The 18,424-nt window shown below is 34.8% G+C and overlaps 2 protein-coding genes across 2 annotated transcripts; one reads left to right on the top strand and one right to left on the bottom strand.

Annotated features, from left to right (window-relative positions):
- The first annotated feature begins 485 nt into the window (after nucleotides 1-485).
- Nucleotides 486-1,442, top strand: LOC108339598 (cold shock protein 2). Its single transcript, XM_017576752.2, has one exon. It carries the CDS (start codon nucleotides 559-561, stop codon nucleotides 1,159-1,161), a length of 603 nt encoding a protein of 200 aa, XP_017432241.1. The 5' UTR covers nucleotides 486-558; the 3' UTR covers nucleotides 1,162-1,442.
- An 8,023-nt stretch (nucleotides 1,443-9,465) lies between these two features.
- LOC108338866 (auxin transporter-like protein 5) lies at nucleotides 9,466-13,753 on the bottom strand. Its single transcript, XM_017575915.2, has 8 exons — nucleotides 13,281-13,753; nucleotides 12,929-13,114; nucleotides 12,720-12,832; nucleotides 12,318-12,501; nucleotides 12,086-12,183; nucleotides 10,796-11,003; nucleotides 10,421-10,678; nucleotides 9,466-9,904 (listed from the first exon to the last, which is right to left on the bottom strand). The coding sequence occupies exons 1-8, from the start codon at nucleotides 13,434-13,436 to the stop codon at nucleotides 9,641-9,643; spliced, it is 1,467 nt and encodes a 488-aa protein (XP_017431404.1). The 5' UTR covers nucleotides 13,437-13,753; the 3' UTR covers nucleotides 9,466-9,640.
- Nucleotides 13,754-18,424: the final 4,671 nt, after the last annotated feature.

The raw sequence follows: 18,424 nt of genomic DNA, 5'->3' as shown, positions 1-18,424 counted from the left end.
GATAAAATAATGTATTTGAATTTTTATAATAAAAGTGTAACGGTAACAATTACATAAGAGAGGAAGAATAATTGAAAGTAAATAAAGTTAGTGAAGGGTTTTTGAGTTTTGATAATTCAATTGACTGACCAGTAAAAATGGACACTGCATCTTCATTTTCAAGAATTTTGCATTGGTTAGTGGTAACGGCATAGAAGATATTTTAGGGAAAGATGAAAAAAAAAAAACTAATAAATGAATAAAAATAAAAAAAATAATCTTACAAAATGAGAGGAGAAAAGATGTTGACCAGTCAACTTACAGTGAGAGAGATCCAACTGTGGATATTGAGAATAGAGAAAGCCAGCGTCCCCCAACCACACGATTAGCAGAATTGTAATTGTTTTTGGTCAATGGAATTGTAATAGTGAGTTTGAAATAATTAAAAGGGTAGAAAAGGCGTGGCCCACAATGAAAAAGCCCAATAAAAAAGTAATTATATAAGGCACTCTTTCCCTTGGACGAAACCCTGAATAGAGTGGGTTTGTGTGCTGAGGGTTTGTGACGAAGGAACACAAGATGAGTGGGAAAGTGAGTGGAAAGGTGAAATGGTTCAACGATCAGAAGGGGTTTGGGTTCATAACCCCCGACGATGGTTCCGAGGATCTTTTCGTTCATCAATCGCAGATCAAATCTGACGGTTTCCGAAGCCTCGCTGAGGGAGAATCTGTTGAGTTTGCCATCGAATCTGACTCTGATGGACGCGCTAAGGCTGTTGATGTCACTGGTCCTGACGGTGCCAGTGTCCAGGGAACCCGTCGCGGTGGTGATGGTGGCCGTGGATTTGGCGGTGGACGTGGTGGCGGAGGAGGCGGTGGATATGGAGGTGGATATGGTGGAGGTGGCGGTGGCTATGGTGGTGGTGGACGAGGTGGAGGCGGCGGCGGTGGTGCATGCTACAACTGCGGCGAATCCGGTCACCTTGCTAGGGATTGCTTCCAGGGAGGCGGAGGCGGTGGAGACAGGTACGGAGGAGGAGGCAGTGGTGGCGGAAGGTACGGCGGAGGAGGTGGCGGCGGTGGAAGGTATGGCGGAGGCGGCGGTGGCGGCGGCGGTGGAAGCTGCTACAACTGTGGAGAGTCAGGGCACTTTGCCAGAGAATGCCCAACTAATGCTCGTTGAAGTCTGTTTTAGGGTTTTATGTTTATGATTTGGTTTTAAGTTTTTACTTGAAGATGTTTAGGATGATTTCAGTGGCATGTGTTATGAATTTTCATTAGTAGAATAGGTGTGTGGGATTTTGTTTCTCTTTTGGCAATCAGATGTTCATGCGGTCTTATTACAAATCTGCAAGCAAGATCAGATCTGGCTGGATTTATATTTTGTTATGGACTTAAATTTTGTTGTGTTGCATGATGAATTATTGCTGGTTTAATATGATTCTTTGGGAGTCTTGTTATGAAGATTGAATATTATAATCAGGCGATTTATGTTTGCATGTATGTTTTCACAGGTTCTTTGTCTTTTATCTTGTGATAGTCATTTGTTTTCAGGTAAAGCGTTTAATAATTTTGGATGAACATTTAATATTTATCGCATTTCACAAGAAAAACACAGCTATGAGTCCTGACTATATTATGACTGATATCTCTTTGGGAAATGGTTGTAGCAGTGGCATTTGTCTTTTTTTTCAGTTTTTTAACATTATTTTTTCTTAGTTTTAATTAGTAACAAATACAACAAATAAACAAACGATTGCCAAAATGTGTTGGGGAAGATGTTCTGTTCAAAACATAATTTAGGTTAACATTAATGCAATTGGGTTCACAAATATTCTCTTGAAGTGCTGGTTGTGGCTCAAACCATTGTCATGATAGGATGACATATTGAGTGTGTAGTTTGTGCTAACCAGTTATGAATGAAATTATCTGATGGGTTTTTGAATGTCATGAACTTGTTTTGATGAGACGTTATTCCTTTTACATACAGCTTTGGTATTGTTCATGCTGTAACTTCGTGAATCTACACAAAAATATTTCATTAAACGTCTTCCTTGCATCACCTATATTTAAACTCTAGTTAATTGAATCAGACACCGTATATTGTTGCTTGTGATCAAATAAACATCTTCGAACGCCGTAGTATCCAAATAAACATCATTGAACCCCGTTAAAATGTTATTAACAGGACAAAGGTATGGATAAGGCAGGTGTTTTCTTTTGACGAAGAAATGAAAAGGTAGGAGAATCAGAAAAGGTTTCGATTTTTTTCATATTTTTTAATTTCCTTTAATTTGGTTTCTTTATCGACTAAAGTAGAATCAAATTTCTAAAATTTTTAAATGCTGTCATTTTAAGGATTCACTAAGTCTCTTTATCCTTTACAAAATTGTTGTTATGATTTTTTTGTCAAGGTTACTGTAGTCAGTTTTGTAAATTGTCCCCTTGCTTTTATATTAATATTTATTTGCTAACAATTTTGCTTATAATCTGGTAAAATTATATTACACTTTTGTGTTTTTTAAATTTATGAATCTTAAAATATTAAAATTATAAGAAATATTGATTTTACATAATATGTCGTGATTACAAAATACTGGTGATCTTACTTTATTTAATTTTGGTACTGTTATGCATTATAGTTTTTAGTATATTTTTTTCTTAAGTAAATGTATTGTAAGTACTCTCAATGTCCAGAACTTAAAATACAAACTGAACTTAATTAAGTTTCTTTTAAATATTATATAATTTAATTTTAAACTCAATTAAGTTTCTTTTAAATATTTTTAATTGAGTCTCCACCGTCATAATTTTATGAATATATTACACAATTTAATTAAAAAATTAAAAATACAGAAATTTATAATAAACTTAAAATTAATTAAGCTTTAATGATATATAATATTATTTATCGTATTTTTTAATATCTCTCTCTTTCCCCCTCCCCCTCTCCTCAATCTGTATATATTATGTATAATGGTATGAAGATCTTCCTTCCCTTTTATAAAAAAATTAAAAATAAATTATTGTAATCAATAAACAATATTTTAATTTATATTAATTTTATTGTGTTTATTTTGCACACGTATAAATTAAAACTGCTATGCCATCATATAAAATAGAATGATGTGACAAATAGTAAAGTTTTATCATAAATTTTATGTATGAAAAGTTTGATACTAACATGATACATAAATTAAACTCTAAAACTAATTCATACTTCATTGTTCTAAGATTAAATAATACAATTTTTCAACATTTCAGATTGTGTCACGTTTTTCAACTAAAAGATGTAGGTGGTTTGGAAGGACGAAAATAACATCACAAATTTAAATGAAAAATATAATTTTTTGTACCCTTTGAAGAAAATGTTCATTGATTATTGAAGATAAAATCAATGACACAAGAAAAGAAGAAGCTGTTTTTGGTTGTAAATACAGGTGTATAAGATATAAGGTGTTGTTTCCTCCACCTCCACGTTTGCTCCTTCCACCTCACCTCTTTCTCTTTTACCCTTCAATCTATTTTTCTACTCTTATTTTATCCAAGTTTATTTTTAAGGTTCAAATTTTATAAAGAAACCTCCCTTAAACGGATATGAGGATCTATAGACGAATATCAACATCCGTTTAAGGTAAAAGCAGATATCAACATCCGTTTAAGGTAAAAACAGATATCAACATCCGTTTAAGGTATAAAACAGATGAACGGATGTCGACATCCATTTTATACCTTAAAGGAATGTCAACATCCGTTAAGGAATATTTCCACGTTATTACTTCTTTCACAGATCCTTTCTATTATCGTCTTCACTTATTCTCTTCTACTCTCGTTTTGCTTGCACATATCAAAATCAATTTCTGATCCCAAAATGAACGATCTAATGATCAAGTCCTTCACGTGGATCTAAAGAAAACTGCGATGAAAGACGTTGATTTGGAAGCGGGTATGTGGAACTCACTTCTTCCATAACCCACTTAGACACTAACATGGGAATCTTCATGGAAGAGGCTGAGAAGGTGAAGACTGAAATGGGGTTCCTCAGAGACATCCTCGGCAGCTTGCAGCAGGCCAACGAGGAGAGCAAGACAACTAGGCCCCTCGCTCTCTGTCGAACTCTCCCCACCTACATTGCGTCGCCGCCATCGTCGAGCCAGCCGCAATCGTCGAGCCAGCCGCACCAAGCTCGTGCATCTTCTTTGCACCATTGAATCATCACGCCATCATCAAACGATCCAGAAGCAGAAGCACAGCGCTGCCGCCATCATCGCGCGTCCTCATCATCTTCATCACAAATTCGACGCGCATTTCCTTCGCGCAGCACCATCACCACCCTCACAGAATCACCACGACCACCAGCAAGCCGCCATCGCGAGCCTACACCTCATCACCTTCGCATGTCACCCGACCTGCATCAGAAAAACAACAAACACAAAACCCAATTCCAGGTCCACACATCCAATTTCAGAAACCCCCAAACCAGAGACGCACAGTTCGGTCATCTTCATTGCAACGCACAGAGAAACGCAGCCTGCACACAGAATCGCATAAGCCAAACCCAAGAATCGCAAATCGCTCTCCGGTCTCAAGTACGACATGCCGACCATCTACCGGACCCGGATCGCTGTCACCAATGGGCTGAGGAAGAAGTTGAAGGAGCTGATGATAGAGTTTCAGGAACTCAACCACGTCGACTTCCTCTCCGCCACCTTCATTTCGCCTCGTAATTCTGCTATTCTCCTCAGCCACCGCGTTCTCTCCGTGCACCTCCATTCCGACCTTGCCCCCAATTGGTGCTTCTGCGATGAAAACATGCTCCCCGTTGAAGTCATCGACAACGGACTCGCCACCCTCGCCACCGGCTGTCCAACTTGCACCGCCTCCAGGTCATTGGCCCAGCCAGATGGGGCTGCTGAGCGTCGCGGGGGAGTGTCTCTCGAACTGCAGTGCTAATTTAAAAGCTTGGGGGAAGTGGGCTGTGAGCAGAGAGTAAAGCAGGGTTGAGGGTTAGAAGTTAAAAAGGATAAAAAAGGTAAAGAAAGAGGTTATTTTTGTAATAAAAAAAATTTGAAGAAAGTTGGGGAGGTAGAGGAAGAAAATGGGGAGGTGAAGGGAGAAACACCCTAAGATATAATATGGGTATCCAGGCCTTACATATGGGCCGTCTCTGGTCTCAGGTTAAAGTGTTGCAAAGTTGGGCTTCACCACTTTGTAAGCCCATTTTGGATGCTCCACAATTTCCCACTTCATTTATTCATCAAGCAAGTTTTCTCTGGTTACAATGCTTTTAAATAAAAATTTCAAGAAAATGGAAAGATAGTGATATGCTAAAAAAATAAAATAAAGTAAAAAAGGAAAAAAAAAAAAGGAGTAGCAAGAGTGATTAATCCCTCATTCTAAAGAAAATAAATCACGAAAAATATATAACCCATGTATTGAATTCGTTTGGACAACTGAAGTTTCAACATTTCAGTGTTTTTAAAAGAAAAATAATGTTTTTTTATACTTCAATTGAAATTTTGAAACTTTTTTTAAAATAAATTTTCATGAATTTTAAAATATGTAGGTTATGATTATATTTTTTTCACCCATCAACCTTTCCAAAAGCCACTTTTTAGGAGTAATAAAATTATTTCAAAGTAGTAAAAAAAAATAAAGAAAAATATAAAATAATGACACTTCTATATTTATTTGACATATAATATAAAAATAAAATGATCTTTTATATTTTTTTCATGAATAAAAAAAAATTAATGTGAAATGAATATAAAAATTTTGTGTGTATAAAAATATCATATAAAAAATATATTGGATATAAGGCTGTGAAAAAATTTATTGAGTGTATATAGTGCAATTCATTATCATAATATAGAAAGAATCCAATTTCAAATCTCAGAAAAAAAACACGTCCGAGCAATGCAGGTTACCAATTTTTTTGTTAATAATTACAAATCATCATCTTATTTTCATCTTTGTGTTATCATCCGGTTATTATACAAATTTTTTCTACATATAAATATTAAAAATAATGAAGAAGTAAAATTGAACAAGGTGGGATTTCTGTCATCAGAAGTTATTATTCTTGATTTGTATCTTCTTAACAAGCTTTATTTCTGTCTCCTGATTTGAATTTTGTTTTTTTCCAGTTCTCTGATACAGATTGTGCTGTTTAACCGTTAAGCATGCTTGTTAACGAAAACAGAGGAAAGTATTGGAATGAAAAGCTGTGAGAATTTTGCAAGCTTGCAAATAATGGTTGGATTGAATCTAAATAGAACAAAAGGTTCCGAGTTCCAAGAAGAATGAAAGGGTTGGTTTGGTTACTCTTGTCTTATTCCATTCAATGAAAAGTAGATAAAGTTAACTTTTCTTTTGAAGAAGAAAGGCAAAATTCACATTGATCAAGGAGAAAAGAAGCAGGAAAATGTGCTAAAACGAAACTAAAAACGAATGAAGCAGCATGTCTCCAAAGTTAACAGCATCATCATCTTGTTCTGTTTGGGAGAAAAAAGGAGAGGCATTAGAGAGGATGATGACCTTTAACTGAAAAGTCTCATGGCTTTGTGATTATGGTTCTAACTTGTTCTTCTCTTTTGGTTCTTTGCATGCCTGCTGTTTGTATAAATGAAAAGCTGCATCTCATCTCAGAACTCAAATGAAAGGTCTGTTTACTTTAGATAGATTATACATTGCATAGTCACTGTTTATTCCACTACCATTTCGAGGGAAGGATATACACAATTATTAGATTCCCCACCCAAATTCATTTCTGCATGCATATATATAATAAATGTGTGACATTATATTACATGAATACATGTATGTGTTGTGTCAATTACTACGGAGTGTAGCAGCCTTATTTTTTGGCAAAGTTGTTCAGTATAATGTTAATGTACGTGTAACAGAAGATACGCCAGCTAGCGTATACTGCTTGCTTTGCTTTTGTTTGATTTGGGTTCTGCTTTTTCTTTCATAAACTCATGTCTGCAATTTTCTGCTGCTCATTGAAAACGTCTGGGAAACTAGGTGGAAAGGAAAAGATAGATGCTGTGGATTTTGGAACTATTCTTCTCTTCTCTTCTCTTCTCCCATCAAACGACCTTTATTTCATCTCTAATCATTTTCAACCCTGCTCACTCATTGTTGTACAAGAAAAAGGGTGCTGGTTTTCATTCTGAGTTTGCATTTCCGAGGACATGGAACATGAGAGCTTCTTTTGCTTTTGTCACTTCAATTCTGGAAACTTTTCAGACTAGGGAAATTCAGATTTTATTATAAGATAAAACAACAGCATAAAATTTGCTTGAATTTCATGTTAGGAAAAATTTATAGGCTAAGTGATGAAGAGAAATGGAAACTGGGGTTGTGTTTTGGAACAAAAGATGCTCATTTATCATTCTTATTTGCGTTATATGAAGTGTGTTCTTGTTTGATAAAAAGCCATATCAGTGTTTTAGAAGGACAATTATTATCTAAGTAACATAATGACATTACTGTCATCTGAATTACTTTTATGCTCTTTAGTTGCTTTCTTCCTTTCAGAAGATTGATTTTGCTACTTCTTTTATTTCTTTCTAGTTAATTGTAAATGAAAAAAGATATATCGAAAAGCGTGCTTTCTCTTCTCTAAATTATTTTCTGGCAAGTTTTGTGCTTCCAAATAGACCCTACAGAATACAAAATTACGAGTTCACATGAATCATGATTCGTTGATGAAAATTACGTCATGTATGTTAGCTTTTTTTCCCCTAATAAACCATTTAAAATATAATGTTAATTTTAATACTGAAAATTCAATATTCGGAGAGGTAGATTGGAAAGTGAAATAGTATTGTTAGTATGATAGCCAAATTGATGAGATTTATTTTTATTCTAAATTCTTATTTTTCTCTTCATTAATTTTTGTAAGAGAATTGGAGTGATATTTTTAATAATTAGTTTTAAAAAGTAAATTTCAAGTCTAAGTCATCCTATAAAATTAGTTTGTAAAAATGATTTTTACGTCCATTTAAAATATACACTCTTATATCAAGACATAAATATTTAAACATTAACAAGTGATATAATAACTATTTGAGAGTATATGAAACAATAAACTAAATATATTTTAATATATTAATTTGATGTCATGTTAAAAAATAATTACAAATTAAATTTAATAATATAAAATTGATTTATAAGATTAATATTTATATAAATTGACTTCATTTCTAAATCACAAACTTCTAAGAATTGAAATTTTGACTTTTCAAAAATTAAATTTTAAGTGAATTTTTTGTTTCGGACCATTATTTTTCACAGCTAAAAACTTTGACTCTTTAAATATAGAAGTCCAATCAATTTTTTCATATCCATAATGTTTTTTCATATATATAAAACTTAGTTTATTTTATATTATTTCTTGCATGTACTTATTAAAATGCAACTTAGTAATTGAAGTTTTTAATTGGGAACGATTTAATCCACACCTGGAAGACATGAAGTTGAAGAAAAAAATAATTATAAAGGAAGGAGGGAAACAAATATGAATGTCGTAAATTTAGAGCTTTTATCAAAATTTGTCTTACATAAATTTTTTAAGAAAAAAAAAGTACGAAGAAGAGACAAAGACGCAACAATGGGAAGACAAATAAAGTAAATTTTTGAACAGTGAGTATGGAAATGGTACTATAGGTCTACTTTTGCCACACTATTTAACTAGTATTTAATTTTTCTTCTATCATTTTGAAAATTTTTTTTAGGCTTTGTTCACTTAAATAAATTTTGAGGAAAGTGATTGAATAAATTTGAAATGATTTAAAAATAATTTTTTTGTTATTTATCTGAGTAGATTTGGAAATAAGTGAGAGTGAATTTGAAAGTAAAATATGTGATAATTAATATAGGATTTGATTGGTATGACAGATTAAAAAAATTTACTTTAAAATCAACTTCTACTTACCTCAAAATTCACTCAAATAAACAAAAAAAGATTTAGTTTCAAATCTTCCAAAATCTATTCAATCATTTTTTCCAAATCTATTCAAGAAAGTGTTAACATTATAAAGAGTTCTTTCAAATAAATTATTTCAATAGTTTGTCGTGTATTTTGAAAGCAGACTTTTTAAAAGGTCAGTTTCTATTGTTTTATATTTACTCCTTTGTTATCTTTATAATACTTATTCGATCAGTGCTTCACCCTCTTCGAACAAGAACAATTTATTATAATTTAAGATACATGAATCAACCTAATGAAAATATGACACGTAATAATATAACAATTAACATTATATAATGGATTTTTCATTTATCGTTTTTGCAAACATTTCATCTATCCAAGTCTAATTTTTTCCAAAAGGATTTTTATTTTACGTTATGGTCGATGGAATCTGAATCTGCATTCTGTGTCCGTGGAAATTCAAAAACCTTTTCGTTTTATTTAACGTTTTTGTTCTTATGATAATTGTTGGTAACAGAGTGATGAAAACTACCTTAATGGCTACGAAGGGAAGCAAAATGGAAGAAGAATACATTATATGGTTATGGCATGGCAAGTACATTACTAAATTCAGAATGTGATCCAACTCTCATTTTATAATTCTTCGCATCAACAATCACAGTCAATCATTTCTGCAGAATGTGATCCAACTCGCAGCATGGCTTTGAGTTTCAACTTGCAGAGCTCAGTGGCCGAGATGAGGGTGGTGAAGTGGCGAAGGCGCGGTGGCATTGAGCTGCTGCGGCGGCATAGGTGGCAGAAGCGGTGGAGGGCATTGGTAACACTTTGTGAAGAGTCCAAACGTGTCGATCTGGTGTATGAAGTTAACCATGCTGGCCCACCCACCAAATCCAAACCCTACCACAAGCACCCATACCACTACAAACGAGTTGATGATAAAGGTTCCAACCCATCTTCCAACAAACTTGGGAGGTTGTTCCACCGCATTCTGCATCACACACACCACGTTAAAAAATTAACCAGTGTTACAAACACAATATTCTCTGCGCACTCCAATATTTATGCACTTGTCTTTACGTTACGCCTTAGTATATGAAGATAGTTCATCAAAAATAATGGCGATAAAGAATATAGAAAAGTGATTGGTTATCGAGAAAATCCCGGGTTCTGTCTGCTGGACGGTGACCATACGCTAACTCTTCATAATCATGATTTTCCTTTCCTCATCCCTATTCTTTGTGTTTGTTTTAGACACAGTGAAAGGAAACAGTAACTAACAAATTACTTAGAACAAAAACAATGAATGGAATAAATTCTAACAATGCTGCGGTGCTCACAAAGTCAAAACCACTGGGTTCCGACAGTGATGTTTCGGAGATTGGATGACCCACATGAGTCATGACTATCTTTCTCTCTTACCCTTCTTGAGTTTACTATAAAAATAAAACCTTTTTCTTGTTTGGTTTAACTATGAACTATGATATGAAGATGAAAAATATGGTACCTGTCTGGCAGAGGATGATTTGAAGGTGAAGATGTGGGCGAGGGCGGGGATGATGTAAACGGTGAAGCTGACAAGGAGAGAGCCAACGGTGGAGTTGATGGGACCAAAGAAGGGGAAGATGATGGCCAGAAACCATATAGGGATCACCACTGGCAATCTCACCAAAGCACGTTTGCATAAGCTCTTGCACTCATGCATACCTATTGCTTTCTCCCAAACAAAGTACAATGGGGTGCATGCAAACCCGAATGTTATAAACTGCAAGTCACAATATTTAACCGTTCGATTCAATTACAATGGTACATAGCATAAGTATTATACTGATAGATGAAGAATGAAAATGTAAAAATGACTGCTATAATATGATATGCTTGCCTGGTGGATGAGCATTAAAATGACAGCCATGTCACGGAAGGGTGATTTTGGAAGAAGAGCAAAAGCATTGGAGTGATTTAGAAGCATGTCTCCGAATGCCCAATACACTGCTGCTGCAGATGGAAGCGTCAGTGTCAGCACATACAGGGTTGCCAATAAATATATAGCCTTGAACTTTTGAGGTTTCCACATCGCGTGCATTATCTCCCTGTATCAGTAGTACAACTTTCATTAATATACTCTCTCATTAACACAGTACTATATCATATCATCCTCATACTCATCAGAACCTATACAATTCTGCAATCAAAGTTACATTATTTGTTGTTCTTGTTTTATCTTTAACTGAATCATGCATTCTCTGCATTCGCTTTTTGTGAGACACAATTAATGTCTTTCTCGAATGTTGAAAAGTACACACACACTGATTAACTATAAGGGTGAAATGAGGAATGAAAAGAATGTGCTAAAATGTGAATGAAGAACAATGAGGAAAAATTCTTCATATAGGGAATAAAGGTGCTGATAAAGATACCATTTTTCCCAAGGTAAAAAGAAAAGGGAATAATTTGTTGGGGCAAGGTTTGATTTTGCTGAGTTGTGAGAAGAGACCTGAAAGCTAAGAAGTAGCGTTCTCTGAGGAAAGCTGGATCTATAAGGGAGGGCCCTTTTCATGATATAAAGCAATAAAGCATCCAAACATTTAAGAGAAAGAGTCTAGGCTTTCTCCAAAACTCAAGGATAACAAAGAAACAAGGCACTTTTGTTTTTGCCTCCCACGCCTTCCAAGGGTATTTTAGGGAAAAAAGTGCTTCTTATGATGAGCAATGCAAGATATCTTTTGTTTTTTAAAACAACAAAAAGCCCTCTACTTTCCACAATTTCCTTCACCCCAAAAACTTGTGTGCAAAATAAATATATTTTGTATTAGAATGTGTATTCTTGTCATAGGAAAGATCAATTTTTTAAGAAAATGAAGTATAGATAACTCGAAAATAAAGCTTCTGGGTATTCTCAAATGAAAATAGAGAGAAAAAGAAAGAGACCTTAAGATGGGTCATTAATTAGATCTATGTTCAGATTATGTCGACAGAAGTGAAGGTTGAGTCACTAGCAAATGACGTTAAGGCTGAGTTGTTGCATTGTTATTTCGCTTTCCAATTTGGAATCATCTTAATTAGACAGTAGCAGCCAGTGATTCGTCCAAAGGCAAGGCCAAGTGGAAGAAATCAGCATGGGCAAATTTGCGAAAACGTAAAAGACACGAATATATATCTGAGATTGTCTTACACAGTAACAGCATGTCCCCCGAATGTGTAGAGAATGTTTGTGGCCCCCGTAAAATATAGAACCAATCTGGTCGGACCCGAATGCTTAACTCCTTCCATCTAATTAACCAAAAAACAATTGGAGAAGCAAACAATTACAACTACAATAATGATGAAATTAATAGTTTAATGTCATAAAAAATAGTACTTTTGGATTTTAATAAACATAATGGTAACTTTGTGAACATTGTTACCTGACCGTGAAGGAGAGAGGCAGCTGTGAGGTACCAAGCAGTGTAAGTGGTCATAAGGAGGCCCAAAAAGGACCAGATTCTGTAATTGTGAAAGGAAGGAATAAAGACAGTGGTGGCACAGCAAGCTCCGAAGATGTAAGTCCAAGTCCTCTTGTCCAGGTTGTCATTTATGTAATATATGTTGCTGAACAAAAACAACATTAAAACAATATTCGGACCCCAATGAAGTTGCAGCAGGTAAGGTTATTATGAGACATGCATGTGATGCTGGTTCCTTGGCTTAATATAGATAAAATATATATTACTATAATAAAGAATTTATCTATTTAGCCTTAACTAATAAACAATGAAGAAGGAGTTAAAGGAAGGGTCAGAAGACTCAGATTAAGTTGGAGTAGGTACCTTGCACAAGCTATCAGTTGTATGACAGATCCAAACAGAAGAAATGTGCAGTTAAAGGCCAAACCCACGTTTCTCCAGTGCTTCCCGAGGAGCCCGTCAAGAACTTCAAACCACTGTCATTAAAACGACAATCAGGTTTAAAACTTAATTAAGAGAATGTACTTTGAACTTGTATTAAAATAAGCTGTGTCAATGTTGGTGAGTTGAACCTGGATGACATGGTTTCTGAAGTTAACTTTTTCTCTCTCTTTTCTTGTTCTGTATTCAACGTAGAGTATGCTAATAAGGTAAGCCGTCCAGCTACCAAGTATACCGTAGAAGAGTTGAAAAAGAATGCCAGAAAGCATTCCCAGCTGGGAAAATGAGTATGGCAGCGTAAGCAGCACTTGAGCCACCTGACACGTTAAGGATATATAGAACGTAAACATGGTTATCACATAAACAACATTAACAACAACATACAAACAAGGAAGCTCATGATGTGGGAATAGAACGAAAGACAATGAGCCATGTCAAGAGCAGAATATGGAAAGGAGTATGTTCTTAAAACCAGCCACCAACCTGGTTGGAAGCACAGCTGAACCAAGCATCATAAACAGAACCACCGTGCCACAAGAAGTTAGACAACCTTGATTTTACGTCCTTCGATTGTCCTTCGGTTTCCATTTCCACGTAGTTCCCTGCTATTACAGTTTCCACCACCTTATCCGATGCCATTTTCTTGGCTTCTGGATCACTTTCACTTTCTTTCCACTCTCTCAAGTCTGAAACTCTTACTGTATTGACAGACTCTACCTCCTTGATGTGGTGACTTGTTGTTTGCGGTGATGGGGTTTGAGACTTAGAATAAAAAGTAGGTTTCTGGGGTGAGTTGAGGTTGGAAAATGGAAGAGAAGATGGAAGGAGAAGAGGGTCGAGGTGGTGGTATATATACAGGACAGAACACAAAAGGGTTCTCGAAGGTTGAAAGAGAGAGAGAGAGAGAGAGAGAGAGAGAGAGAGTGTATGAAAGTTATTGTAGAGAGTGGTTTTGGGAAGCGAGTGAATCCACTTTTTGAAGAACAAAAAGTAAAAGCTCCCGAGGTGCTTTGACGAAAAATCCCTTGGTTCTTCTGTTCTGGAGTCCCTTTTTGTAATTACAACTTTTGTTATTTACCTTAATGCTCACGTTTTGGTTTGGATTGGAGCATGAGTTATGAACAAAATTCATATAAAAATGAGTAAATTGCTCCGAAATGACATATTTTACTAGCTACTTAGCAAGCGTGATGGCTTGTCCGCACGAGCGGGCCTCTCGATTCCCGAGCTAATGATAATTGCAATTTTCCTTTACCCAACTTCACTGTTCTTTGAATGTTCATCAATTTGCCAATTTGAGATCATTTTTTAATTGCACGTAAGATCAGAGAGAGCTCACTCAACACTATGGTTGTGCAGTTATTTGTAATTTTACTCCAATGTTCATGAACCAAAGTTTTGACCCTTTAATCCGAACGTTTTTATTTACATTGGCCAAAGTTGAATCTAGCACAGCAGGCTCAGTTGATGGTTTTATAGCAGACACAAACAAAAGTGTGACCAACCTTGTCCACACCTTTGCCTTAACCTTAATCTTTGGCTCACATATTAATCCCTTTGGTTATGGTGTTTGAATGTGGAGGCTAAAAAGTACGTTTGTTGGAGAACAACGTCAATTTTGGAGGATGAAAAAAGAAATAAGCAAATGAAGGATGTAGGAAATAATAGCATTGTAGACCACATGATTGCAGCCAAACGGGCGTGGTCGCTTTGCAAGTCGAAGAAAGCTGCTTTTATCACATGGCCAACTCTTTGTAGACTCGAGAATCCCTTCCACCAAATTCCATGCTCAAACCCCAACTAGAACATATTCCACATGCAGCTTATTTGCTTATATTTCCAAATGCACAATAATATAATGCCATATGGGATAAATACATAGACAAAACATTTGTAGAACTGTTAGATCATGTGCCCTTGCCCAGCTGCACCTCTAAATTGTTAATGTTTATCTTGATTTTCTGTAGTACTCTAATATTCTCATGTGTCTCCTTGAAAGAAAAAAAAAAGTATTCTCTATATGTTATCTTCATCCTATAGATTCTCTTTGTTTTTTACCCTCCTCCGAAAGATGGAATTTTTTGGTCTAACTGCTATCATTAAGAATTTCTCATTCTTTTCTAGTACACCAGCACTTTTTACCTTGGAGTAAAACAAACAAATAGAGCCAAGTTTCTTCAGTTCTGTCAAATATTTATTCAACAATGTCGAACCTTTATGAAATACATTATATTTCATGGGTGGGTAAAATGGTTGGTTTCGTTTTCACTGTCATGAAATTTTCTGACAGTGGTCCAAACAGTGTGCAGGGAAAAGTTACCAGCCTTCATATTTGTCTTTTTTAAATTTGAATGCGTTGGCCAAAGAGCTCACTGATTATTCTCCTTCCGCTCATGATGATAAACCATGATGAGTTTGTCTTTTTTATGAATTAAGATAAGAACATCATTTACCCAGTGGTGCTGCTGATCATACTGAGGGTAGAAATTAAAATAAAAAGGGAAGCATGCACGACTTGAGGGTCCAAAAAGCATATGGTTTAGTGGCAACCAAACATATTCATGAAGAATGTTGGAAGCCCACTTCCCACTCCTTGTTTAGTCACACTTTCAACTCACTGGGACCAGAAACATTCTCTGTGGCTAGTGTCTCCTTGACCACCCTCATTCTAATGCCTACCTTCTAGTTTCTTCAAATATATTCTTAGCATAATCAACACCTTTGCACCCCTTTTATTACCATCAACTCTTCATTTTATTAAATTTTACCTTTGTTCTGTTGTTTCCAACGTTGGATCAACCAAGATTTCTAGTGACCTTCATTGTCAGCTGAATTGGTGGTTAACGTGGGTGTCTGCATAATTAGCACATTCAGCCTGTTCTGCACGTTTTCAAGCAATTTCCAAGCAAAATGATGTTAAGGAACGATTCCATTTTCTGCTTCAATTATGATTCTTCTCTAACTGTAGTATTTGTCATGAAACTTTTGCTTCATTTTTACGCTACGGCTGCTTCTACAACTTAATTGGCCATGTGACGAATTGGGATGCTAAATTGCAAATACTATAGACATGTCTGCAAAAATCAGTCAAAGTGACTCAGCAGAAACAAGAGAGGGAATCATGAACGATCTCAACGAATACAGTTTTTATGATGCTTGGATTATAACATTGAAGACAGGGCATGTCATGCTAGAGACAGTTTTTTTAGTTGAATCATATCACGGTCCAATACTGTGGTTGGGGACCATGGATGAAAAGTTGCATTTTTCATTCCAATGATAATGTTGAAACAGAAACAGAATTTGAAGTTTTAACTGAATGCTTGTACTGCGGAGTCAACAAAAAACTAACGATATCTGGTGTGCCTGCTAAAGGTGGTAGCATGCTACACCATTTAGTGGTGAACTTGCTGGAGATTTTGGGAAGTCAAACCTATAAAGAGAAATCAAAATCTATGACTGAATTTGGTTTGTCTGGAAAAGAGTACATGCTGATGTTTAAGTTTAACCACTTAGCTTACTTATATTAGAGTAGAACATGATCATACCATAATCATGTATGAATTTCAAGCAAGCAGCTATAGCTATAGCTATGAAATCTGATGTTATACTTAATTTATCTTAACTTGGCGAGAAAAAAATTACTTTCTTTATCTTTACTTCTAAAGATGATTAGGCACTGCAATGATTAAAACTCCTCATGTAGGTCAATGTTTGATCCTTTTTGGCATCTATATCTCCTTTCTCGGTGTGGTATTTTTGATCATGGAAGATTGACGTTAGCACTTTTTGAAGCCTGCATTGACTTGTGATTCCACTGCATAACGTGGCTACTTACTATTGCACCATTAGTGCATGAGTAATTGTTGATGCAATGGTGGTCAACCTTGGTAGCAAAGATGCATGTCTATGTTTGCATATGCAATATAATCGGTGTGATGTAATTTATCCACAGACACCATCATGGTAGCTCATCTTTTTTGCATCCATGCTGGAGCTGGGCCTCTCCTGTCACCAAAAGAATCCCATCATCAAATAGAGCTTTTGCTTCACTTTAGTGCCTTCCTTTGTGGAGATCGAACAAATATTCTGCTATGTTTGCCAGCTAAATTGTCACAGTAATTGATACATTTTTCAACTTTGTTGAATACATGTTACAGGGCCTTGTCCTTTGATATTATTTCCTAATTAAAGTTGTGCTTTTTACGGCTGAATGAGAATAGTATTCGTTTTAAAAGAACATAGTTTTTGAGTTCACTGTTCAAATGGCCCATCTCTGAATTTCGTAACCATTTTTCTTTAGGAGCATGATAACTTTACAACAACTAATAACAATCATCTGAATAAAAATCACTGTTTAAAAACCAATTTTTTTCTGCAATCAATTGTATAACGTCACAGTAATCTAGGATCAATGGTTGAATTGATATTTGTTTGGCTAAAAAATATATGAGAAAAAGATTAAAAAATACGAAATTGCATTTGATGCTTGTTCATAAGCTCTTTTATTGACAATCTCATTACTTTTTGTTCATTTTTGTGTTGTTCACTGTGGAAGAAATGAGCAAAATAACAGATCAACATTTGAGTACAAAAATGAGACTGGTTTTTGGACAAACGTTACTGTGTTTTTTTTCTGTACCAATCAAATTTCTTCATGCACCCTATCAAACCTATTTTGATTTCCGGAACAGTAGTTCAGGGATTTATTTTCTAGAAGACACTCATCCGGAAAAAAGTTTCCAGAAGCTTTTGATGGGGCCGCAGGAAGAAATTTGATGGGCACAGGAAGAAACAACCCATATGTTATCAGGTGTCATTTCGACCTGGGCCTTCACCAGTGTGACCCTTCTTTGTCCAATAATATACTTATAAGCCCAAACTTTGCAAGCCCAAACTTACCATTAGCTCGTATAAGTTAAGTTAAATCATATTATTCGTCTCATTTTTTTATGAAAATTTAAATGGGTTTCTATTTTTTTTAAACCATCTCAATTTAATTTTTATTTTAAGAAATTTGATGTAATAAATGAGTCCTAATTTTATGGATCTCAATTTAGTTTCTATTTTAAATTTTTTGACACAAATAAGTTATTTTCTTTTAATATTAAATATAAATATAAATAAATTTAATCTTATTAAAAATATAAATTTTAATTTAAAAAAAATTAAGACTAAATGAAATTAAATATAAGAATTAAATTGAAACTAAAATACACGGACATGTGATGCTACCATTACCACATCACACTGCCACGGTTACATGACACATGTCAAAATTTTGCTTTTACAAAAAAAGAACAAAATTCAAAAAACTCACAAAATAACAAGTAATACCTCTTTAATATTATTAATACAGTACTAATAAAATAATCTAATTACATCAAATTTTTCAAAAAAAAAATTAAATTGAGATACCTAAAAAAACAATTTGAGAATTCAAAATTAAAAACAAAGACGATTGACATAATTTAATGTAAAAGTTATCAGAATTCTTGATTTAGTCACCTTGCTAAAAAGTTAAAAAGTGAGTAAACTCAACTTCAGTTACTATTTTATGACTAAAAGAACGGTTAGCCAACTCAAAATAGTTCATTTACGTAAAATATAATCATTTGGTTTATAAT

Source organism: Vigna angularis, chromosome 5 (assembly GCF_016808095.1).
Source record: "Vigna angularis cultivar LongXiaoDou No.4 chromosome 5, ASM1680809v1, whole genome shotgun sequence".
In the NCBI taxonomy this organism is placed as follows: Eukaryota; Viridiplantae; Streptophyta; class Magnoliopsida; order Fabales; family Fabaceae; genus Vigna; species Vigna angularis.
The sequence above is the reverse complement of the archived record's forward strand: the minus strand, read 5'-3'. Positions and strand labels throughout refer to the sequence as shown.